The sequence below is a fragment of the Acanthochromis polyacanthus genome, chromosome 17 (genome assembly GCF_021347895.1).
Source record: "Acanthochromis polyacanthus isolate Apoly-LR-REF ecotype Palm Island chromosome 17, KAUST_Apoly_ChrSc, whole genome shotgun sequence".
Lineage (NCBI taxonomy): Eukaryota > Metazoa > Chordata > Actinopteri > Pomacentridae > Acanthochromis > Acanthochromis polyacanthus.
Window position 1 is genome coordinate 4,676,758 of NC_067129.1, and position 25,415 is coordinate 4,702,172.

General features: G+C 40.6%; 1 protein-coding gene across 1 annotated transcript in view; it reads left to right on the forward strand.

Moving 5' to 3' along the window:
• The first annotated feature begins 5,539 nt into the window (after positions 1-5,539).
• The window catches only part of fstl4 (follistatin-like 4), a 232,697-nt gene continuing 212,821 nt past the window's right edge, over positions 5,540-25,415 (forward strand). Inside the window, exons 1-2 of the mRNA XM_022190937.2 lie at positions 5,540-5,978; positions 24,079-24,238. Of these exons, the coding sequence (XP_022046629.1) occupies positions 24,089-24,238 (150 nt within the window). The 5' untranslated portion in view covers positions 5,540-5,978; positions 24,079-24,088. The remainder of the gene's footprint in view (positions 5,979-24,078; positions 24,239-25,415) is intronic.

Consider the following 25,415-nt stretch of genomic DNA (forward strand, 5'->3'; position numbering starts at 1 on the left):
GAGTCTACTAGTCACAGCCAAACGAATTTTTCCAGCTCCAGAAAAGTTATGAGTCAGTATTAATAATAATGAGAAGAATAAATCTCATTTAAATGACCTTGTCAGTGTATAAAAACACATTACTGCACAAAAGAAGAGCAAAAAATGCAACATTTGTACAATGTTGTTGCGGAATTACCAAACTTTTTTGTTAGCTTTATTTATTATTCATGCACAGGTCTTGAATTACATGTTGGTATGTGCTTTCTTTATAGAGAAAATTGTTTTTATTTCACTTTCATAGTGACAATATTGAACTTAAAAAGATGAAAATTGCACAGGAGAAGTTACACTGACATGTACATGCCTTGTAATTACTTTCATATGGGGTTATTGTGGCACCTCACAGTTTATGATTGGTTCCAGTTTTACCTTTTTATTTTTTATTTTTTTTACAAGGAAACAAATGAAATGCAGCAAAGGTCAAAAGCAGGACACAGTCAATAAACATTAACAGTTGACCTCTTCACCTCTGTATAGAACACATAGTGCATCTTTTATGTAGCCAGACAGAAAGTAAAAGTGTGTGGACATCATGGTCATATCAGGGTTTCATGCAGAAGACCAAGCTTTATATCTTCATGTTGCCACCGACCTACAATTTCCCACTTTTTGAATTCACGTTAACTGCAATCATTCCCTGTTTTTTAACTGCCATCTAGACCTATAGGACATATTGTTACCTAACGTTAACCATACTGCAGTAGCTTTGTGCATTCACTGTGAAAGCAAGAATTAGAAAATCATTGTCAGTAAATATTACCCAGCGCTTTGGAGAATCATTCAGTGTAGTTGTGCTATCAGTTGACTGCTTTAGCGATCTTTACAGCATTTAAAATCTACTTCCATTTACATGCACAAAGGATTTCAACATCATTTTTTCTGATTCAGTTTTCTTAATGTTCAGAACCTAAGTGTGACCTGGAGCCTCTTCTACTGTAAGTGATGTATACGTGTGTGTACAGTATACGCATGTGAATCGCATCAATACTTGCGGTGGTGAGCGGGAGGAGAAGCACATAAAGAAGAGTTATGGCTCTATCTCCTGGTGTCTCTGTCTCTGAGGGAGCCCCTACGTGAGAGAGACCTTTTAGTGCTGACACATGCCTCAGTGCCTTTAAGGTTGAGGGGAGAAGATATTATGTTTCTGACGTATGACTGCCAGTGCAAACACTCCCGAGCAAATGATGACAGAGATAACGATGACTGCTGCTTCTCAATCCCCGCATGCTCGTCTGGAAGCGAGTTTGTCCAGACATGGGTGCCGCTGAGGGTGAAACGCACATGATGCCCCATTTGCAATGCCTCGCACGGACTGTCATCTATATGAGCCCTCCAGGGTTAATTCATATTTATACCGTTTAGGTGTGATTGATTTGCTACTCAGGGTACGCCTACAGCGGTCTGCGATCGTCTCTGCAGTGCCCAGAGAGCTGTTGGTTTTATGAATAGATCTGGTATGCATTTGTCAATAATATGGATCCAAACATTCCCACTTCAGTGGCTCAGCGATGTGTTAAGGAATGTGTGTAGGTGTGCACCTTGTATGTATCTGTTTTGCGTTCTTAAGGTTTTTCGTGGAAAGGAGGAAGGCGTAAAGAAGGTGCCCTCATATTATAAAGTGTAAAAATGTGTTAAATACTTTTTTATGTTCATTGCTGGGCTCTTCTTCAGCATAAGAAAGAAGGTGTTTGTCATGCCAATTTTCACAGAAACACATCAAATAGCAGCAGCTGTATTCAGTACAGCGCTGTACAACACAGTGATTGTTCATAGACAACAAGTTATCTTTGAAAATGTCCATGTTTGCTGCTTTAGCACTCTCGAGATCTTGGAAATAGGTGAGGATTGAGAATTAGTCAGTTGATTGTGTGGTCATAACAAACACAATTGAAAAGAAAAAGATGTACTGATTAAAGTTTCTGCAGGGATGTAGTTGGTGGGACTGCACAGTGGTTTGGTGGTTAGCACTTTAGCCTTGTAGCAAGAAGATCCTCGGTTCGCATCCCGGCCTTCCTGGGATCTTTCTGCGTGGAGTTTGCATGTTCTCCCTGTGGGTTTTCTTCAGGTACTCCGGCTTCCTCCCACCGTCCAAAAACATGCTGAGGTTAATTGATAACTCTAAATTATCTGTAGGTGTGAATGTGAGTGTGATTGTCTGTTTATGTACCCTGTGACAGACTGACGACCAGTCCAGGGTGTTCCTTGCCTTCGCTTTAAGTCAGCTGGGATAGGCTCCATCCCTCCTGCGACCCTAATGAGGATTAAGTGGCGTATAGATAATGGATTGATGGATGTAGTTGGTCTCTGTTTTTACCGTGACAAACAATGCAACCTTCTCCGAAAACTCACGCAATCTTAATTTGATATTGAGGAATTAAAAAACAGAGCGCTACTGGTATTTATTTTTTTTGCAGCAAAAGTCAAACTGTTCGTCATAAATAATTAAGAACGTGTGTATTTTCATTCACGCAATTGCTGCAGAGTGAGACGAACAAACAAAACGCATTCCATGTCCATTCTCTGACAACACTACCAGTCAAAAGTTTGGACACACCTTCTCATTCAATGGTTTTTATTTCTTTATCTTATACATTGTAGATTAATACTGAAGACATCAAAACTATACAATAAAACACATGGAATTATGTTGTAAACAAAAAAGCGTTAATCTTCAGTGTTAATCTACAATGTAGCAAACAGTATGAATAAATAAAAAGCATTGAATGAGAAGGTGTGTCTGAACTTCTGACTGGTAGTGTAGATTCAAACCCACGGCCTCTCAGTGCTGAAACACTCAGCCCATTCACCATCCCTAGAGTCAGTCCATTCAATGGTGTGAGTTTAAATACTGAATTGACGTGATTTGAGTGACTTTTTTATCTCACCATTCAATGCGAGTGAAAATGCAGAAGCTACTGGAAAAGAATGCCATGTAAATGAACAACATACTAAAAATGTGTAAATAGAATCACCCCAGCAACTACACTGAATACTCAATCAAGTATCATGGCAACTGTACAATACCAACCAAACTGTAGCCCAGAAGAAAAAAATAAACTTAGAAAAAAATAGAACAAGTTCACCAAACTCCCTTTTGCATTTGTACTCAGTGCAATTGTGTCACAATCAATTTTTTTCTAGAGAATATTGGAGAAATGTTTGATGATTTTCGTTTTCATTTGAGATCTGCATGCTAGATGCTGCCACCTCTCCTCTACTTGGCCCACATCAACCCTTTCAACAGCCTTTTAATTGACTTTCCTCCATCTGCCTCTTTGCCAATCTTTGTAATTTGCTAATGAAGTGCGTATAGATGTCATCATTTGAAAACACTCTTAGCTGCAGTTGCCACATATTTATAGAGGGAGAAATTAATTAGGATTCAAATGAAGAAAAAAATGCAGCAGACGAAATATTTTTAAAATCTCACACAAAGATCCACGACTTTTAAGCAAATACAGTGAAACAGAAATGCTCTTGTAAGTAGAGCACATGCTGCATCCTGCTACAAGGCCATTCTCGGACTTATCAGACATCAGCTGTAACTGCAGCTTGTACTGCTGTACACACAGCATCCAGTAGACTGGATCGCATCGCTCTTTTTTTTTTTCTTCCTTGCTTGCTTTTCTTGCTTTCTTTATTTCAGTATTGCAACTTCATGACTAAAGTTCCTTTCTTTACTTTTCCCTTATTCCTCTGTACTGTATTCCCCCTCCCTCTCCTTTTCTTTTTCTTTGATTCCTATTTTTTTCCGACCCTCCTTCTCTTTTCTTCGTTGTCTTGATAAATGTTACATCGAGCATTAATGTTTTAGTGCCACATGCAACTTTGATGGGGGCGCCACCATTCTCGTGTCTTTTTAGAATACAGTATGCGTGCCCTAATTGTGCCATGCGCAGTTGATCCTTCTTGCCTCTTTCCACTTACAGGCAAAAAAGAATAAAATGTAAAGAGAACAGAGATGAAGATACATCTATGTGCCAGACAGTCAGCTCCTCTGTGAAAGTGATGTTGACAGTACCTGTCCTCTGCACGACCAGCGCCTCCGTCCACATCATTACTGCCTTGCTGATTAGACCGCGATGCTGCAAGTGATTCTCATATAGTCTCATAAGGCAGCCCTGCAGGGTTTGAGTAAAAAACAATCTGTGGAAAACAAGATAAAAAAATGCATATGATACTTTTGACGACATTTGACTGTTGGCCGCTCTCCATGTTTGGATGAACCGAGCAGCAGCAGCATCATTTGGCAACATGTTCTCCGCTTTGATTCACACTAATGACAGCAAGAGGGGAGGAGGGATCAACACAATAAAAGTGTCATTTTTAAAATAATTTCAACGCTTACATTGTGGAAAATGATGTTTGTGTAGATAATTCATAGCCTTAAATAGAATCTCATTGAAGGGAAGGCGTCAAATTCAACTCTTTATGCAGATACATGTGCACACAGACAGTTTACATTCCCAAAACTTCAACTTAAATGTATGTGCATGCAAAAAAGTCTGAGTTTTAAACAGAATCTAAGACAAAAACTCTAAATAGGATTCAACACAGAATCCTATCAGCTAAAAACTGGTGCTCTTGCAGCTTTATTTTTGCATTTTAAACCATTTTTTCCACCGGTTCATGCACACAAAGACAGTATTTATACCCTGAACTTAAACTTAAATATATGCATATGCAGAAAAATCTGAGATTTCAACAGAATATCATGGAATTTCATTTGCAAAAAAACTGACAGATTTCAACTTATAGAGCTTTATTATGTATTTTGAGTCATATTTACGTAGGTACATGCACACACAGACAGCATTCGGTCCCTAAATCCTTGATTAAATGTATGAATGTGTCGAAAAATCATAGTTTTGAACAGAATCTATCACAGAATCTCATTGAAGGACACATTTCAGATTCAATGCTTTGTGTTTTGAGGCTCTTTTTGAAGGTACATGCACACACAGACAGTTTCCATTCCCTGAACCTCAACTTAAATATATGTGCATGCAGAAAAATATGAGTTTTGAACAGGATCCAACACAGAATCTTATTTGCTAAAAATTGGTTCTCTTGCGGATTTAGTTTTTCAGTTTAAACATTTTTACAAGTACATGTGCACACACAGAGAGCATTCGATCCCTAAATCCCTGTCTAAACATATGCATATGTAGAAAAATCAGTCTTAAATAGAATCTGACACTGAATGTCATTGGAAAAAAAAGTGCCAGACTGAACTCTTGCAGTTTTATTATTGCATTTGTAAACCATTTTATGCAGGGTCATGCATTCAGACTAATTTTATCCCCTAAACTCCAACTTCCACATAGCCTATGTCAGCTTCATGCACAACTTTAACCCAAACCTGCCTCGACCTTGGAATTCAGAACCAAAACATCTGCACACAATCTTAAAGCTTTTCTCTCCCCCCCCTCCTTCTCCTTTAGACTTGGTCTCTGATCCTCGCTAGTGTCTGCGCACAAACACACACACGCGAACACACGCACGCCTGCACGCACAGGTGTCGCTTTCCTGTGCGATGAATCTGCAGATGCAGCCTCACCGCATTCGGCGTGCAGCGGCTGACGTCAGGAGGAGAGCGGAGCGAGAGGAGTTGAAATAGGGCAGAGCAGGAGCGCAGCGCGGAGAGGAAAAGCAGCCGGAGGAGCCGGAGGATGGACAGCCGCCGTCGCTGCTGAGAGTTGGGGAGGACGCGCTGTAACCGTCGCCTCTAACACATCTGCTACTGACACAACCATCCAGTAATTAATCTGAACCCTCGTAACCTTCTTTTTTTTACTGAGCGAGAAGGAGGAGGAGGAAGAGAAGGAGTGGGAACTAAGAAAAAAAAACAGAGCGCAGTTGTTGGACGAGAGAAATCTGTGGCACGTTTGCACGAATTTCCTTTCTTTCTGCCTTCTTGCCTCGGAATACCACAGGTAAGCTGGAAAGCAGTGTTGTATACGCTTGCTTAAAGGTATATTTGCTGCTTTTTCTTTCTTTTCTTTGAAATTTATTTACAAGTTTGCTTGTTTTTGGGGCTTTGGCGCTGCGTTATCCACACTGTTTTTGGAGTGAGAGTGAATGGAAACTGTTAAGAGGGTGGCAGTGGTGTGCTTAAATTTTGAATTAGTTTCAGCTGTGGAGAAATGCATCAATAATAGAGAGAGAGAGCTTCAGAATTTTGCAGGCTGGGAGATGTGTGTGAGGTGCAGCCTCATAGCGCAGGGCGATGTCAATGACAATCTGTGACAGTGGAACTACACTGGCTGCTATGTCGCCTTTTGTCTGGCGCAAAAATAAAAGGCAGAATAAAACAGGGGTGTGATTAATCATTCAATATGAGCAGATGCCAGCATTGGTAACCTCATATAACCGTGCAGGTGGGCAGCTCTGTCTCTGCAAAACAGCGGGGCAGTGTTTGATAAATGGCTCCAGGAGGACTCCTCTGCCCGGATGCGCCAGGTTTGCTGGAGCAGCAGAGGGACTGAAATGATAACACAGTGAGACATCCCCTCGCTGGGGCTCTCTGGCGTGGATTCCCCCCTCTGTGCACCTCACCTCCCCTTCCTCACCCGGTCCTTCCTCCCTCAGCCACTTTGGCAGGACTTCATCTATTAACATGAAGCTCATAAGAGTGAAAGATGGAGGGAGAGAGAGAGAGGGGGAAAAAAATCCCTAAACAAGATTAGATGTTCTTGTCTGATTGTGGTAAATGAGCTGCTTCAGCGCTCCCTCATGGGAAAATCCTATCAGTGTCACCAGAGAGCTGGCACAGCGGCAGCAAAGCCTCCGTGACGGCCAGCGGAGTGGGAAATGAGGATTGGTCGGCGCGCTCTCTGGCGTGGCTCCGCGTGGACACTGCGCCGGAGCTCTCCACGGCGCTGAAAAACGCTCCTCTCGCTCCCCTTCACTTCCACTCCCCGCTGCCTTTACCCCCTTCTGGTGCTCCCCACTACTCTCTTTGTGGTTGTGTTGGAGCTCCTCTCTACCTGGAACCAGACATGGAGCCAGGAGAAGAATTGCAACCATCCATCACTGTGATATCTGAAAGAATGCTTTTAAACCTGAGCCATTCAGCTGAGCCATGCAGTCTCCCACCCCAACATACACCAACACATATACATCACATGCAGAGACCTGAATCAATATTTTGCACTGGCACCTGAACGAGAATGCTAATGGCAGCTGGGGGATTTACAGTAACATACAACCTTTGGACTTAAGCCATTCTTTGCAGGGAAAATAAGCAAGCGAGCATGTAAGGATGTGTACATGCTGACTCAGTGGAGTTGAGTAAAGAAAAGAACAACCAATGCATGAGAGCCTGGGTGCTGTAGTGGTGACGGGTGGGTGGCGGTGGGATTTTTTACACAGTGTCCTGAACCCTGTCAGAGCAGTTCTGCGGCTCACGCTGGGGTCGGCTCTGAGAAATAATGATGAAGCCCAGAATAGTGACTCAGTCGGGCATATTGTAGTTTGCAATCTGCCGTGTAACTTATTAGCTGTCTCACGGAGAGCCATTACAGCCCGGTGTCCAGCAGATTATGGCTGGTTGTTGCGCTTCAGAGACAGCCTAATAGTGGGATGACTCACACACTTACTGACACTGAAGATACACTGGTGTATCCACGCACATATGCACACACACACAAAAGAAAACACACTTCACTGTAACATTCCAGTCATCAGGCTTCTTGGAGTGCTCTCCTGCTAACCACCTAAATCCTCCAAAATCCAACTGAACCAGCTTATATGTGCATAAATGCATGTGTGCAGTACGTCACGCATATTACTTGGACAAAGCGAGATTTTCCAGGATGGGAGCAGAGGTCTAATCTGCCGTTGAGTAAGGGGAGCTTTCGCACGCTTCCACAGGTTTTGCAGGATTTGCTATTCCTAGTCCGGCACTCTATTTATCCACGTCTCCAGACTGCATTTAAATGTATCGTGATAAGCATGTAATTGACTTTTCAAGTGACACTGGCAAAATATTAAGCTGCAGTCAGCTTTTCCTTCTGTAATAAACAGTTTAACAGTGTCAATACTGCTGTTGTTTTGTGGTTGTTAAGGGATAATTGGATTTGGAGTCGTTTTTGTTGGAGCTGCTCGCAGTGTCGATGCTTGGACATGGATGGATACAGTGTGTGTATTCATTAACCAAACATGAAACAGTAAAGCTAGATTTATTGTCCAGTTTGAGATCAGTTTAATAATATGATGAATGTGATGCTTTATTGATCCCAGTGGAGGAGCACGCCGCTCCTAGGAGGTCAGAGTTCAGGCTCAGCAACAGAACAGCAGGTGGGAGTTCAGTTTCTTGCTTCAGGACATTTCAGCTGACTGAGTGTTCGCTGATACAAGAGGCTGCACAGAGGTCACTTTGGTAAAAGCAGACTCTCTCTGCACACTTGACTTCCCTGCTGCTAAAAATTTGGAATACCGAACAACGGGGAATCATATGCTACAGCCTTCTTAGCGCAAAAGATTAGTTTTTAAGTGGTTTTGTGCTTTCAGAGAGTTCCCTACAAAATTTGCAAATAAAGGTCGAGCAGATACCTCAAAGATTAAGGTTGTGTTTTGCAGCGTTTTGGTCTGTCGGAGAAGAAATGTTGGTTGGCTGCAAGACAGAAGAGAGATTTTTTTCTGTACAAGCATTTCATAGCGAGCAGCGACTGGGCAAAGCGTCAAATCATAAAGTTCTTGTTACCAAAAATCCTCAATGAAAGAGAGGATTTAAAAAGAATCTTCCACAACACATGCATTCTAGTTACTGCTCCAGATATTTGGAATTTCAGCTGCAGTCTATGGACACAGATAGTCAAATATTGTTGATATTGGTGGTTTGTTTATTTGCAGGGTTGTTGTTGTCAGTAACCGTGACCCAGTCCTCTTTTTTTTTGTATTAATGTAGGCACTCCAGTCTCAAAACAATCCACACATAAAGAGCCCTGGATGACAATTCCATGTAACATTTAATTAGAATATATTACATTTTTCATATCAATTATAATTCTCCACTCATGAACAGTTTAAATGCTTGGCATCGCACCGCCTCAACCCCATGCAGAGCTCGTCTAATCAGGAGCAGGATTTATCTGCACACAACAAAGCTATCCCCTCAGGTAAACCATACCCATTTCCTTCACTTCCTGTTTTTTTTTCTTTTTTTTATGCCTGGTGACTTTGCTTTGCAGATTTCACAAAGAAATATAATGAGCCCTACTCTAAAACATAGGTAAAAAAACAGAAGCATTACAGATGGTGAGTCACACTCTTATGAGCTGGCTCTTTTTGCCGTACAGTCGCATTCTGATGGGGCTGACGAGATTAGTTTTAAATTGAACTGATGAAACTCCTTCTTGTGGGTTTAACGGGGCTGACACTCACAGACTCTCACACCTAGAGAACATAACTCTGATTAAAACGAGGCCTGTGACAATGGAGACCGCTTTATATGAATGACACCCAGACCGAGGTGGGCTATCGTGCTCCATTAGATTCTGTACATTTTTATTCTACGGGCAAATTACTGATCAGTCCCCCCCCTTCGGTGCTCCCTGCAGAGAGCAGGACTGAGAAATGTGGGCAACACGGTTCACTTGAAATTCTGATCACTAATGTTGAACTTCTAGAAATGACCTTTTCTGCTGCATCCCATATGAACACAGTAGCTGAGCTCAGAGTATCAGCAGCGCAGCTCTGAGCAAATAGTGGTCGCTGCCTCCTCAGCCTGAATGGAGGAGACTGACGAAAGAGTCAGCAGAGAGGGGGAAATGCGTAGAGGGGTTACGGAAAGGTCACCTGGCGTATCTGCTCGGAATTTAGTCAGCCATCTGCCTGTCCCTTTTATGCAGTTACGCCTCAGTCCCCTGTTGAAAAGTGCCAAATAGTGGAGCTTTCTGCATTGAAGCTGTTCTGTCAGATCGCATTTGGAAGGAGGTTTGGATTTCTTAAATGTTGCTTCACTCATCCAGGGAGATACCCATTTTCTCATGTCTCTAAGGTTAAACTCCAATCATTAGTGATCACTTCTGTATGTAATTAAAATTAGTGAATGATTCAAGAAAGTGAGTCACAATGAATGCAATCTGTTTTTAAACATTATCAGGTGAAAGCTCTGAAAAAAAAAAGTTTGTCTCACTTGCTGTTTTGAAGGTTATGAATGAACATTTATCCATATCAAATTAATGTCTAGAAGCAATGTCATTAAAATTCAGTCAAATCTAGATGTTTTCAGTAATTGTTGTGAACAAATGAACTCACTTATTATGAGTTTTTCAACATCCTGTTTGTCTTATTTTGCTGGAAAATGTGATCGCTCAAGAGAGCAGTCATCATAACATGACCTTGATCTTTCACAGCAGGCTGAGTTAAAGTTTTTGGAAAATCTGCCCAGTGATATATCAAGTAAAGGCTTTTAGAGTTCCCTTTGCATTTACTAATCTGGATTTACCCTTTAAAATAGTTTTCTGAATGGATATGAAGCTTTGGAGCTGCAGTAGGACGAGCACAGCGACGGCTGAGCATGACAGCCAAAGCACTGCCACTGAAAGTCAAACATTTTGTCACAAAATGTGTCAACCTTGGGTTTTTGAATGATAATTTGCAATACCTTGAATGCAGTTTTACTTACTTGCTGCTGACATCCACTGAGAATGAAGGTCATTGACAAGAACAACTATTTGACAATAGTGTGCTGATGTCTGAAAATGTGATATTAGAGAGGAATCCTTTGCCGCTTTATATGCATTGATTTCTGGCTGCTGCGGTCGTGCTCAAGGCTTCAAACAATAATACACAGCTGTTTACACGTTCAAGTAATTCTTCAGTGAACAATGATTACATGTAGAAGCACAAAGCGCCTCTGAAGAGCCATTTATGCTTTAGAATGTGTTTTCCTCTTGGTTTCCAGCGCGCACCTCTTTCATGTTGTTTGCTAACACTTTACCACTGCTGTAATTAGCAGATGCAGCTCTGTTAGCCGAGCAGGCCACCCTGCTGTTGCACCGCGGATCCCCCTGATATCCTTTTTGCTCTTGCAGCCATGTCATACAGCCTGCAGGGATTTATGGATTTAACAAGTCACTCTCTGTTTGTGTGTCTTTCAGACACACCTGACAAGCAGGATGTGGGTTTTAACACCCAAGGGCTGCTGATATGGTGACGGAAAAGAGCCAAAAGTCAATATCAGAAAGGCAAAATGGGACAGGAAAAGAATAGAGCATGACACAGAAGAAGGAGCCACTATTCTTTCTTTTCCTCTCACTAGTCTCAAGATGGGGTCTTATTACTACCTAACAGCCTGAAGCTCTGTCGCCTCTATAGAGACAGAAAGTGGCAAAGAGAGAGTGTCAGGCAATAATTAATTTGGAGGCAACGCAGGAGAAGCCCAGCTGATAAGGATATCTGCTACTATAGCACCACAACCTGCATTGTGTTCACTTCTCTGTGCCTTTTCCGCATTATTTTCTCTCTCTAAGGGTGCATTTCAGCGCAATCTGAAAAGGCACATGTGTGGTTGTTTCTCTGCAGAATGAATGCATTAACTTTTCTATCGCCGCTGCCATATGTTTTTGTCACATGTTTTAATTGCTTTAATGCCGTCCTTATTGTTGCTCACATTATTCGCCCTGCTGTTGGCTGTTTTCGAGCCTTTGTGGGTGTTCGTCTGGTTTGTGCCTGGAGTTAGAGTTTTATTGTGTTTTTTGCTATATTTTGACACATTTCTCCTTTGTTTTCCCCCTTTTCACACCCAGTTCCCAGAGAGCAGTTTTTGTATTTTGCTCTTGTAAGGATGTTGCAGATAAAATATAAAGCTTACACGTGTGTTTAGATTAAAGTGTCACTGTTTGCTTTCAGCCATTTACCATTTAAACACACACTTTGCTAACCACACTGCTTTTTTTCAAAAAGTATTTTTTTCTGCTATTCCAGACAGACATTAGATTCTATTCATTTCAATGCAATATGAAAAAGAACTTAGCAGACACTCAAGTATTATCAGTGAATCCAGTGCCTGATTTGTCTTATTTCCCTGTGACCTTCATCACTGTCCAACAACTATTAAAAACTAAAAAAAACACTCAAGTTCAAATAATCAATGGCTATAAAAATCCCCAAGAAATGGTCTCTTAACCTGTTTGAGTAACATTTGTTAACATTGTTCAGATGTTTTCAGACATAACTGACTTTTTTCAGAGAGGTCAGACAGTACTGAGACAAGCTTTTGGTCTTTTCATGTAATTTATTCATAATTTTTCATCTCCAACCGTGTAAAAAGTCACATTGGACAAATGAATAGGGCTGGTTAATCGATTGTTTGCAAAGAATAGAACATGCAGTTCTGTGGAATATATAACCTTTAAGTTGCTTTGGTGAATATGTTTGTCTGTTTTACATAACTGGTAGACATAAAGTAACTTTAGCATTGTTTTGGAGTTGTTTTTCTGATCATCTCGTCTAAAGTCGGCGTCTGTTTTTGGTCTTGAGGAAGATTGTTTTATTTCCAGGTGTTAATTCTCTGCCAAGTTCACGAGATAATAGCAAATTTTTGTGAAATTGGCAGTGAACAGGTTCATATAGACTTTTTATCCAGCTGTTTTTGCTCAAAGCAGATGTTAAATTGTTGATGGGAGCTAAACACAGTTAAGTTTTAGTATGTAAAACTAAGACAACGATCTGAAAGATGCTAAAGCACTTGGTAGAGCAGAGGAAAACTGCAGTCAAGTGAAAATTCGGTTGAAACGAGGGACACCTTGCATATTGCACATCATTTGATCCACTGTTAACGTAGAAATATTTATCTTGGAACTTAAGGGCCTGCAGAGTGTGAATTATTATAAATCTAGGAGACAAATAACCGACACTGGGCACAAATATGTAGTACAGTTGTGGGAAGGGAGGACATTTTTCAGCATATTTCCTTTGATGCTGATAGGTTGTTAGTCATGACATGTAACCAGTCAGAGAGCCAGCTACACTGGACCATATTTTTATGCAATATATCGGTAATTGGTTTAGAAATAACGATACAGATCATCTGAAAAATGCTGATTATCAGCTCTAAAGTCTGATAATCAGTCGACCTCGAATGCAACTTGAAAAGTGCCTAAACAGCATTAGAGTCTTTTTAGATTAAAATAAGATAAAGCCGTTGTCTGTCGCTTTGATGACTGCTTCTTGCGTTTTGTGGTTGGACTGAGCTCTGAGGTCAGCGATGTGGTCTTGTGACAAGAGCCGCAAACTGGGGGGCAATTTTAGTAAGTGAACAGCAGGATTACTGAAATAAGCTCAGCCTTGCCAGACCGATAAAACCTAAAAATGTCCAAATATTCCCTTTCTTGTTCCAGCTGCTTAGTCATCTTTAATTAGATAATTTCTTTCTTAATTAGTTCCAACTCGTCTATTGGAGTAAAAAAAATTCTTTTTTAACTGTGAGCTGTCTGGATCCGGAGCTGATAAAGTCTGTCAGCGTTTAATTAGTGCACCGACAACCACGCATCTCCTTTCCAAAGGGGGCAGCGCTTCTAAGCCGATTGAATGACAGTTCATAACCTTATCTTTCCCGGCTAATGTGCTGTATAAATCCTTTTTGGGAAACACCTCTCCAGAGCAGACCTGACATTTATCACATTTCTTGTCATGAAAAAAAGATAAACAAATAAAGCCTGAAAGGACGTGATTCCTGTTCACATGGAGTGTGTGGAAGATAACTAGGGTTAGAGCGTATGATCCTGATGCACGGCTGGCAGACAGATTGACACCCCTGGTCTCTTCAGGATCTCCTCTAACCACACAGGAACAAAATGTAGACGAGTGACTTGTGAAAAGATTTTGGGGAGAAGGCGATTCTCTCGGTGGCTCTATTTCATGCTACATAGGCATCCGTCTGAAAAATGAAAAAGGGGGTTGTTTGAAACCTGAGTGCAGGCAGACAGGCCGGCAGACGGAAGATGATAGCAGAGATTTTACTGAAGAGGAACATCAGTTTGAGGCAGCACTCAGAGTAACAGCGTGGTGAGAGGTTTGTTCCAAAATGGGGCATGCACCATTTGGGGGAAAAAAAAAAGATGACACCTACTTTCATAAAATGATTGGCAGAAAAAAAATTTACACCCTCTACTTTTAAAGGGTAGCAGGTTAAACCAATCTGACATGATGCATAAAACGTGGATTTTAAAATTACATCCATGTGCAGCACTGCAGCAAAAAAACAGCTCGATGCAGTGCTTCATATGCAGAAAGATGTGACTTTAGGGTAGTGAACCACAAACCTTCCAGTTTCAGATGGCGGTGTTCAGCAATCACAGATGTTACTTTTTCTGTCCATCCCACCCCTTCCTTTGTAATCTTTTTAAATACTCAGCAACTTGCAGGGAGGAAGCATGCTGAGTGGGGAATGATTGTCGTACTGGAACTGCATGTGTCATTTGTAACTGTGACAGCAAACCTACCTGGAGTGGTGCAGAGCTGGGACAGAGAGCTCAGGCTGATCACTTGAATTTGTCTCAGAGCTCAGCTAGAGGCTTTTCCCTGCTGCCATTACACAGAGCAACACAGGGCTGTATGGCTGCATACGCTGCTCATTTACATGCCACTTTTGAATTAGCTGTAGTCTTGGTCTCTTGACAGAAATGTGATTTTAGTCTGGTTAATTCAGGCAGGGTTTTTTGGGGACATGTTGTGCAGAGCCAAGTACAGAAAGATGTACAGATGTTGCTGTAGACCTCTAATGCACAAACTATACATACTTTACATATTATATATAACTTTGCACAGGTGGTTGTCTTTTTTCTTGTTATGTTTCAATATGTTATATACAAAAATCAATACTGCAACTTTTGCTGTAACTGGCAAAAGAAATTCAGGATTTGTACTTACGGTGACTGAAAAAATATTCACAACAGCTAAGGGTTCATTTGCAGGTTTAATACTGTTGTGTGCAGTGTATTTTTCTGTGGTTGTTCTTTTGTGTCCCTGCCCAGAGAAAGAGGTAAATTAGCTGCTAGCTAACTGTGGTGTCATTACTATTAATTGTGCACTGTCCCTGGAAAAATAAACCACAAAATGAAAGAATAAATGCTTATGATGATTTCTTTTGCAGTCCTAAAATGGTATAAATCGTGAAAAATAACCTCAAAACTGGAATATTTTGTATGAGTAGACAAATGAAAATGATAAAACTGAATTCTACCCCAGTGTTTATTTGTAACGATAGTCCAGAAGACAGTTCTTTTCCTCTGAAAAGTGTCAGCACTGTCCAATTCCGTCTCAGTGTGTAGAGGATGCCCCCAGAGCACTGAAATCCCTACATTTAAGAACGTTGAAGCTGTCTCAAGCAATACCACAAGTATCAGCTGAAACATCCCAGAATCTGCTCTGTCTAATGGAACAAGCAAAAAGCCCAGGGTCAGTTGGTGGATTTGTTTAACTGATAAAAAACAAAAACATTTTCAAATACTTTGCCATCTGACATCATGTTTACTGAAGCTGCTAGAGGGTTTTGTCCCTTGGACATGGAATTAATCTTTTTGGGTCTTACTGGTCTGGTCTTATTGTGAACATCTGTGATCATGAACCGATCATAACCGCCATACCAGGAATGTATTAAAACCAAGGGCGTCAGTTTGTTTTTAAAAGTGGGGGGGGGGGATGGAGACCACAGCACTTCGAGAAAATGTCGAAGAACGGCGGCAAAATGCCACAAGCTGGGCTCGAACTCACGACCACCACACCAAAGGCGGAGGCTCAACCTGTTGAGCTGTCGGGATATGTGGGTAGAGAGGTCTGTGGGCAGCTATAATACTAATTCTCCCGGACCAAAATTTTGCCCCTGCACGCCTCTGGTCGGAGCTTCCACTTGGCACGGGCGCAAATTTAGCATCTGCGCGTTTTTTTTAACCTCAGGAAGGTGTGCTGCATGTCTGTGCAACTCTGGGCCGAGTGTGGATGGTGCGTTCAGGAGCGTCGGAATTTTCTATGCTACTGAAAATAACTGGGTTTACAACGGCTTACATGTGAAGAATTTGAATGTGTTGGAGACAAAATGACCCCTGACAAAAAGTGTGGGGGGGAGGACACATCCCCACCGTCCCCCCCTAAACTGACGCCTATGATTAAAACCCATTTCTATCTATTTATTTAGACCTAAACACCTCCTGCAGAGTTACATTTCTGGAACACGGATGTTAGTTTCTAATTGCGCACTAAAAGCCATCACAGCGAGTGTTGTAGGTGACTGAAGAAAAAAGTCTTTGTGATGATATTGCTATTGTCAATACAGATTTTCTTTCCAGTCTACCTCATAAAAATCAGATATTTTCAATATATTCAGACTTAGAGCTGACTTTATTGAGTGTTTTGACACATACAGAGAATTTGAGACTTGTTATACACAGTAGTGAGAATAAAAATAAATAGAAACTTACACTCAAGCTTACATGTTCCCTTTACTATTCCTATGCAAAATCTGCTCGAAGATGACAATATAATGTTTGCTTAAATGACTGTCTTGTTAAGATCAGCTTATTCAATAGGTAATTTGATCTACATCCAAAACACTAAGAGCTTCAAATGAGAAAATCTTCACCGCAACAGAAACAGGCAGCTTTAATCAGCACCACTGTGGCAGAACATGGTCTCTGGGATCCATACCTGATACTGCCAACACACATCACCATTAGCTGCTGCCTGACAGTTTGTGTGCCCTCCTCAGAGCACGGCCAGATGTTTTTGTAGCTCCTCACACTAAAAGCAAAAGGGCTTTTGTGTCGTACATTTTGAAGACTGAAATAATCACATAATCATGCCATCTTCATGTTGCCACAGAGGATGGACTCTCTCCCCTCTTCCTCAACACTGCTTCTAAATTTGTCCCACATTGGTTGTGTTGATGCCTGTTTTGTATTGCTTGCAGTTCTATTTTCCTGAATGCTAGTTTACTAAATTGTGTGTTGGTAATCAAATTAATAGAGGTACTCTCTCAACATTGTTAATAACTGTTTCTTGTCTTTGTTTTTGACTGGATGCAGAAGCTCTGTAGGTGATAGAACTCTGTCAGACATTCCATTAGTTAGAAGTGAACATTTTTTTTGAAAAGAAAACTAGGATATAAAACCTTAACCCTGCCCTGTATTCATCAGTTCCCTGTTCAGTGACCTTCTTGAAGTCACATCTTTAAATTTTTTTGCTTGGTCTTTCACATCTGATGACTTACAGTGCGAGATGAGTTTGAGTTGCTAAGAAACGTGCAAAAATTCGGCATGTCTATTTTTAGCTGAATCACCAGATTCCATTCTAAACGAACAGAGTGAATTCTGATATGGAAATTTGTATGTAGCCACTTAAAACAAAATCATTCATAATACTCTACTTTGATTAACCTTATTTCAAATGTTAAGTCTCCAATGTCATGCCGAGTCTTCACTGATTCCACACTGAACTCAGATAGACAGACACATTTTCCTACTTGCTTTGAGTGATGAGCAGTTTGTCTATTTTACTACATGTTCATCCACACATTCATTAAAAGAATCATTGGGCAGGAATAAGTATTTTACCTCAATCTAGAGAAAAAAGACGCTCCTCAACGAGCATTCCCGATGCATTTCGAAGGAGCTTGAGATGTTGTCTTCCTCGAAATGCTTCCTTTCGAAATGTGGCAGTGAGCAGATGGCTCTTTACTGTACCTCAGCACTGTACATTACAGGCATTTAGCACAGCACCTTCCAAAGTGTTTTATAGTAGTGGCAGGAAGTGAGCATCTGTTCATGACCTGCAAGCAGCACAAACAACCGCTGGAATCCAGAAAGAGGCTCAAAAACTAAATTGTTCCACTGTAAAACATCTGATAAATAACTACAACAAAAATAAAGCTTCAAAGCTTCTCCAGATATTCCCATCTATGCATTGATACAGATATTGGTTGCAGTAATGATTCTACACTGATCCCTCTTAAACACTGCTCCAATACAAAACTGCACAAAATCTCTAACACAGAATCCATGCCTCTTGATGGATCCTCTGCCAATGCAATCCTGTAGGAAAGGATAGTGTTTTCCCCTTTGTGTTATTTTCTCCCTTTTTTAAAAACAATTCCCACCTTTCTTTTTAAGCTATTATTACAAACTTGTGATTCAGCTAAAGCCTACTGATTCAGTTCATAATTCAAAAAGCCTTCAAACAAGTTTCCCTGAAACAAATGTGAAGATAATAAGTTTGAAACTTCCATCGAGTAAGCAGCTGAGAACAGAGACAGAGCAGCTGCAGGCAGCTCTACAGGATGCTTCAACCCTCTAACAATACTCTTTGTGTTGTGAAAATTGGGAGTTCTGAAGAAAGAGACTTGAAAAATGAGAGATGGGGAGAGAAGGTAGCTGGGACGTGAGAGGATGTATTAAACTTACAGCACGTTGAATCTGTTTATATTGCGAGTCCCTCACTGAGCAAAGCTGCCAAGAGGTGCACTGGTTTTAAAGAACCTGTCTCTTTAAGCTTTTTAATATTCTGGTCAAATAATGGCTTCCTCATAGACTTTCTCCCTCCTGATGAATTTCAAAATGGACCTTTTAGTCCACAGAACCAGGGCTCTGTTTGCGTGTGCTCATGTATGAATGTGTGTCGCTGCGTGTGGGCCAGTGCCAGAGGACCAGGCAGCACATTAAGACAGTGACTGGCAGATCTCATTTGGTGTTTAATTTCGCAAGGGTGAGCTCTCATCTACGAGGACCCATTAGCCCCCGGCTAACTTGCTGAATAATGTCGACGGCTCCTTCAAATGATGTTTACACTGACAGGTCTTGTGTGATTTTGCAGTTTCAGTGCATTTAGCAGTGGTGGAAAGTAACTAAGTGCATTTTCTCGACTGTCACATTTGAAACAGCATGTGTGACAAAATAATCCCAACTCAAAGGTCTCTCTTTTTTGTATCTTTCAACCACATTTCACAGTCTGTCAGCCTTTACTTGCACCACACATTGAAAAACACAGTGAAATAGACAACCTGTTGTTGTGCTGTAAATGACATACATTTTGATGTTCAGATGTGCTGACGGAGGCACTTCTTCCTGCATCTTACTTGCTGTTAATTTTTGCTCATATTGCTACTTTTACTTTAAGTGGCACTCATTCAGCCATGACGCTAGTTTGTGGACCCTCAACTTTGGAATTTATCCATCGCCATGTTGGTCTTTTATAACTGGATGCAACAAGTGAGGGTGGACGTACAACTTAGAAGACATAAGGTAGACCCACCCTGTAATATTCCCTGTTTTACCATCTAATGGATGGACCCCATATTCTTACGATCATGTTGTATTGAAAACGCCTTGAAAGTAGAGCTTGAGACCATTAACTTATTCAGAAAATCTTTGCTGAGGTAACAGGTCAAGTGAGAAGTAGGAGGATGCTGTTGTGGACTTCAGTATAGTTGGTCTTCTTTTTGCAATCAAAACAGTCACTCCTTGTTGGAAAGCAGGAGGAATACAGGCACTTCCACATTGACTTCACGTTTCTATGGCTTTGTGTATCTTTTATTTACATATACAACAAACCTGACTCTGCATTGCCAATTGAGACACAGCAAGCAGCTGTTTTTTGTAAAGAAGTTCCCAAAAATGTACTGCACCCCCTGCCTGTCCTGCACCCACTGGAAGACAAAGTCAATGTCCTGCTGGTGAACAGAGAAGAGTATTAGAATACAATATAAGACATAATACCTGGAGTCAGTGTAGGCAAAATCCAAACTTACTATGTTTATCTTTTGTCTGTAAATACAGCTTCAGATGGTTGATGGGAATGTTGATCTGTATCCTCTGTATGTGTAAATAGGTAACATTCATTGTGTCAAATTTATGAAATGACAATATGTTAAGTGTTGTGTTTACAGCTTCTTCTGCTGCTGACAAAATAGAAGTTGAAAGCATGAACATTAATGTGAAATTAGCCATTTCTTTGGCTTATCTGGGGTCAGGTCATGATGGCAGCAGGCTAAGTAGGGCATTGCAGCTGTCCTTGTCCCTAGCAGCTCATTCCAGTTCCTGGGGGATCCCAAGGCGATCCCAAGCCAGATAAAATATGTAAACCCTCCAGCGAGTTTTGGGTTTACCTTGGAGTCTATTCCCATTTAGATGCGCCCAGAAAACTTCCAAAGGAAGGTGACCAGGCATCCTAATCAGATACCTGAACCACCACAACTGGCTACTTTTGATTTTTACTCTGAGCTCCCCCCAGATGTCAGAGCTCTTCACCCTATCTCTAAGGCCGAGCCCAGCTACCATATGCAGGAAACTCAAATTGGCTTCTTGTATCATGTATCTTCAGTCCCTACCCAGAGCTCGAGACCATAAATGAGGACTGCTACATACTGACTGGTAATTCAAGTACTTTGCCCTCTGACTTTACTACAACCCACTGGTACAGCATCTGCATTACTGCTGCCCCAATCCATCTGTCTATCTCGCATATTGTTTTCCTGTCACTCCCTTATTTGGGGCAGCAACTCACCCTAAACACAGACAGGTCAATGCACCGCTTCCAAACAGAGAGCCATGGCCTAAGACTTGGAGGTCCTGAGTATAAAGTTAATTTTACTAAAGTGCTTTGAAAAGATTTGGTTATTTGACTGTTTTTTATTGCAAATAATATCTCAAAGTCAAACAGAGAATAAATTCTCAGCCGGAAAAACCATGGCAGAACAGGTCAAGGTGAATCCCCACTCCTTTGTAATATTCAATATTCTGCTGAGGAGCTGCGGCAGACATTTAGCACCATAAACACCTGGACTGCTTGAGATGCATCGTGTGTTTCTGTGCCCTTGTTGCAGTTCGACTGCAAACTTTATGGCCCCCCTAAGGGAAATTTGTTTTCAGGCTGGTTCTGCAGTAAAACACCCAATAAAGTCACATTATAAAGTATAAGACCACAATAAAAACAATAAACACATTACCTGAAAGTACAATAGCACACATAACAAACTGCCATGTCACACAGTACAACCATAAAGACCTGCATCAGCTGATAAGACCCGATGAGAAGTCAGAGCTTTGGTGGAGTCCTATAAATAATTCTCATCAGTGCAAAATCCCCGTTTCCTCTACAGGGGGTAGACACAATAACATAAACAGCAGTGCAATGCAATGTAAATCCAGTACAATAACCCTGCAATATACCGCTACTATTACAGACAAAAGCCGGTAGATAATTGCGATAAACTGATTTAATGTGACTATAGTTTGTTTTCTTCCATTTTAATCTAAAGCTGTCTTGTTATTACAGCATTTCCCTCCTCTGTGCCTAATTTACTGACGTGATTCCAGTTGTAATAAATAGTTCACTCCAGAGATTAGGCCGACCAAAGCAGTACCGTTTAAAACACTTTTAAATGTTTAAATTATTAAATGCCTGCTTGCTGTTTTTCTATAATTCACCAACTAATTATGTGGAAGCAATCTTTAGGTGCTCCTACATCAGGTGCTTTACTCTCCAGTGCTGTACTCAACATTACCTTTGCGAGGCTCGGTGTGTTTTCTTTCCTGATGATTTGTGTGTTTCTTCTGTGAGCGAGTGCGTCACAGCAGTGAAACTGATCTTCTGGGTTTGTATTTTAAGCTCTCATGCTACTCCACCATTTGCGACTTCAGAGGGTTGTCTCTTTGTTGACATCAAAAGATCTTCTGTGTCCTTTGTAATACAGATAATTATCCCCATCAGTACGGGCTTTGATGTTTACATAGCTGCATTATGCTGGCCGTGCATGTGCGCGTGCATGGACAGTGAGTGGGATGGTATCGTACTTGTTCTACCTGATTTGCGAGCATGCATTAACATCATTTCAGGTATTTGTCCCTGCACAAACCAAATATATTCAAATAACAAAAGACTTGAAGGTTTATCATGACTATGTTTTGCCCACGTCTTTTCATCATGCTTGGAAATAGCAAGCCCTAACAGTGTTTGTGCAACACATTCAGCCATGATGGCAAGGACACACGCTTCTAAACAAATACATCTTTGTGTGTGTTCTTTGTGCGTGCTGCTACAAAAGAAGGCATTGGACATTTCATCAGATGCTTCTTCTGGACAACATGCACCAATGAACTGTTTCCTTCTTCAGTCAAGAAGAACAGAATTTCATAATGGAGAGCTATGAGGAATAAAAGGGGTTAAAAAAAAGCTGCTGTATAAGTAAGTTGCACATTAGCGCCTAAACTAGAAATGCAATAATTTAAGCATTAAACCCAGGAAGTGCATTTAGACCTGGCACTGCCCTTTAATCAAGGGTATGTGGAAATCACTTTAGGTTTTTGCCAAATAAAAGTGCAATCACTGTTATCAATGGAATATTCTCAGTAATACCAACACACTGTACCACTGACATAAGAAAACATATTTATGCATTTTCTGCACCCCCAACTGAATGCATGTAGGTTTCTTTAGCAACACGATACATAGTTTGCTGACTAACTGCAGAATTACTAACCTGCAGATATCACATCTTCACTCATCTTAGAATTTGTGTTGCTTATAGAGGAAAATAATCTGTAAAAAGCTAGTGCATCTTACCACTCATTTAATTCTCAAACTGAACAAAACCTCAGTCAGAGCTGTGCAGCATAAATTAACATGCTGATCTTGCCAATTTGAAAGAGAGAAACCTTTGTGACACAACTCTGGCTCTAAGCTCAACTTACTCTTGTAGTACACACCTCAGGAATCTTTGTGTGAGTGCCATGTGTATGTGTATGTGTTTGTGTGTGTTGTCTCCACTTTTTTTTGACTCACATTCATCTGATCTACTTCAAACTTTGTGGGCGTATTGTCGGACATCTGAGGAAGTGCAGTGTCAAATATAAAGACATTTGGCAGGTTGCTTACTGAGAAGCATTAAAAAAATCATTGAATGGTAGTTTGTGGCTGTAGAGAGGTCTACTATGATGTGGGATCATAAGGTCAAAGGTGGCTCTTGTTCAACCTGCTGGGCCACCATGGTAATTGTTGCTGCACAGCTAACTTGCTCTGGAGAAGATTATGTTCAGAGTTTGGGATTTAAATTGGCTGTAAAAAGCAACAAACCTTTTGCCAATTGTTTTCCTGCTCTCTCTGAACAATACAGATCCCACTAATTACCTACATGCATTTAACCGGTGGTAAATAATTTTATGCATGGTCCAGATATGCTGCTTGTAATGCAGCCCATAGAACACAGATTAAAAACTTTAATGAATATGAATAGACTGAACCAAAGAGTATTTCATCAACAACATTAATTTCACCAAAAATTGAAGCTATTTCCACATCTCCTTTATTACGGGACAGTGTCCGACCTAAATGCACAAGTGTCACATTTGAATGTTTGCAATTTAAAGTTTAACAGCTCTAAAATGCAGCTGTTATGTTAAAAATAAGCAGCTAAATAATGCAGTCTAATTTTTAAGCTTGTGCCATAAATTAGTCTTATTTCTCCTGCTCTAGTCGTATTGGAAGACACTTTAACTCAGCAGCAGTTTTAAATGTACTACATGAATAAAAGTGACTTTGTTTGACTTTATTTTATTATTGACGTCCAAACATGGTGTGGAAATTAGAGGATGATTAGACATCTGAATGGTATTTATTGAATAAGAAATTGTCTTGCTCACTTGCCTAATGATTCGCCTAATTAGTTGTTACATTGTTGACATGCTATTTTAAAAATAGTGCTAGATTAATAGATACAGAAATAATCAGTGGTGCTAGTTTTACTAAAATAGACATTAGCTAATTTGAATGTTCATGTTTTGAGAACCATACACAGTGGATGTTTGAATGTTCAGAAAAAGTACTGTACTAGTAATACACAACAACACAACTTTAATATGGTTTATTTAATCATCAAGTTCCGTATTGTCAGGTAAACTGCTGTATTGCTTCAGAACTGAAACCTACATTGGGAGAACTACGGAGCTGTGTGATAAGTCGTATTTTTGGAAGGTGCAGCTGGTCCAACAAAGCCGGTCTAATGACTTTGTGTGCGTTGTGTTTTCTCACGTTTTCACTCAGATAAACACTCATGGGCAGCCTGGCTGTTTGGGCTGTGGCTGCGGCCGCTCTGCTGGGAATGTCGGGGTGCTGGTTGGCCGAAGGGCACAAGAGCAGCAGGCGAGGCAGCGTGGATACAGCCAGCATGTCACGTACCTCCTCCCAGGAGCTGCACTCCATGGTAAATATCCAGTGCAAACCACACACACACACACACACACACACACACACACACACACACACACACACACACACACACACACACACACACACACACACACACACATATTACTTCACTGCTTCCCTCTGAGGCCATCACCTTCACTCAAGCTAGAGAAAAAACTTACTGTGATATACGCTAAATCAGTCATAACAGCCATAAATCAAATCAAGGTTGCAAAGGAAAGTGATGTGAGTGAAAAAGTAGTCTGACAAAGCAGATTTGTTTTCAATTTTGGCTCACTTTAACTCCTGTGAAACTGTGAACCCCTGCCTTGACATCTCTATTTTAGAGTGTTCATAACGGCGCCAGTTTAAAGAACCAATGGGATGAATGCTGCTTTTAATTTTAAACTAAAAAATGTGACATTTTCTTGTCTTTTCTTATTAAACCTCATTTCAAAAATACTATACATCATAATATAGACAGAAATAACAGTACCTCAACATAAAGACTGCACCGAATTTTAATTTGAAGGCCTGGGAGCAGATGTTCAAAAAGTTTAATCTGAATCAGAAAGGTCTATATCTGAAAATCCTATGAATTTGCAGTTGAGTATCAAGTCATCCACAGTGCTTTTGTGCCATTTTGTCAAAGCAACATTCGACCGGATCACTCTGATTTAAGTAGACTTTTCAAAATTACGCAGACAAAAAAAAGACCTCTAAATGGGACTAAATATCACAATGTAGGCTACTAGCTATTTACAGAAACAGTTTTCTTTACTTGCTAAGCAGACAGACAACAGCTGAATGAAACAATACAAATATCCTGGAGGGAGCTGCTTTTTGAAGCTCTGCTTGTAATCAATGTACACTTAAAGCAAAATATATTATTTTGTTTGGCAGCTGTTGGGGGATTTTTTTGTAGGAACAAAATCATTTTTAAATTTTTCTTTGCTAGACCTTAACTGTTTTGACAGGCTCAATAGGTAGATTAATGTCTGCTTTATCATCGTAACGGTAAAACTAATCAATGCAAGAAGCAAATAAATGTACGCTTACTACACAATGCCGTCTCTGTACCATGTTTTATCACATTTTGTTCCTGAAATCCACCATCAGTCCACTGTCCTGCTGGAATCTTAATTCTTTTCTTTGATCACCAGTTTCCCAATCCTTTTAAAAATTTTGAGTAG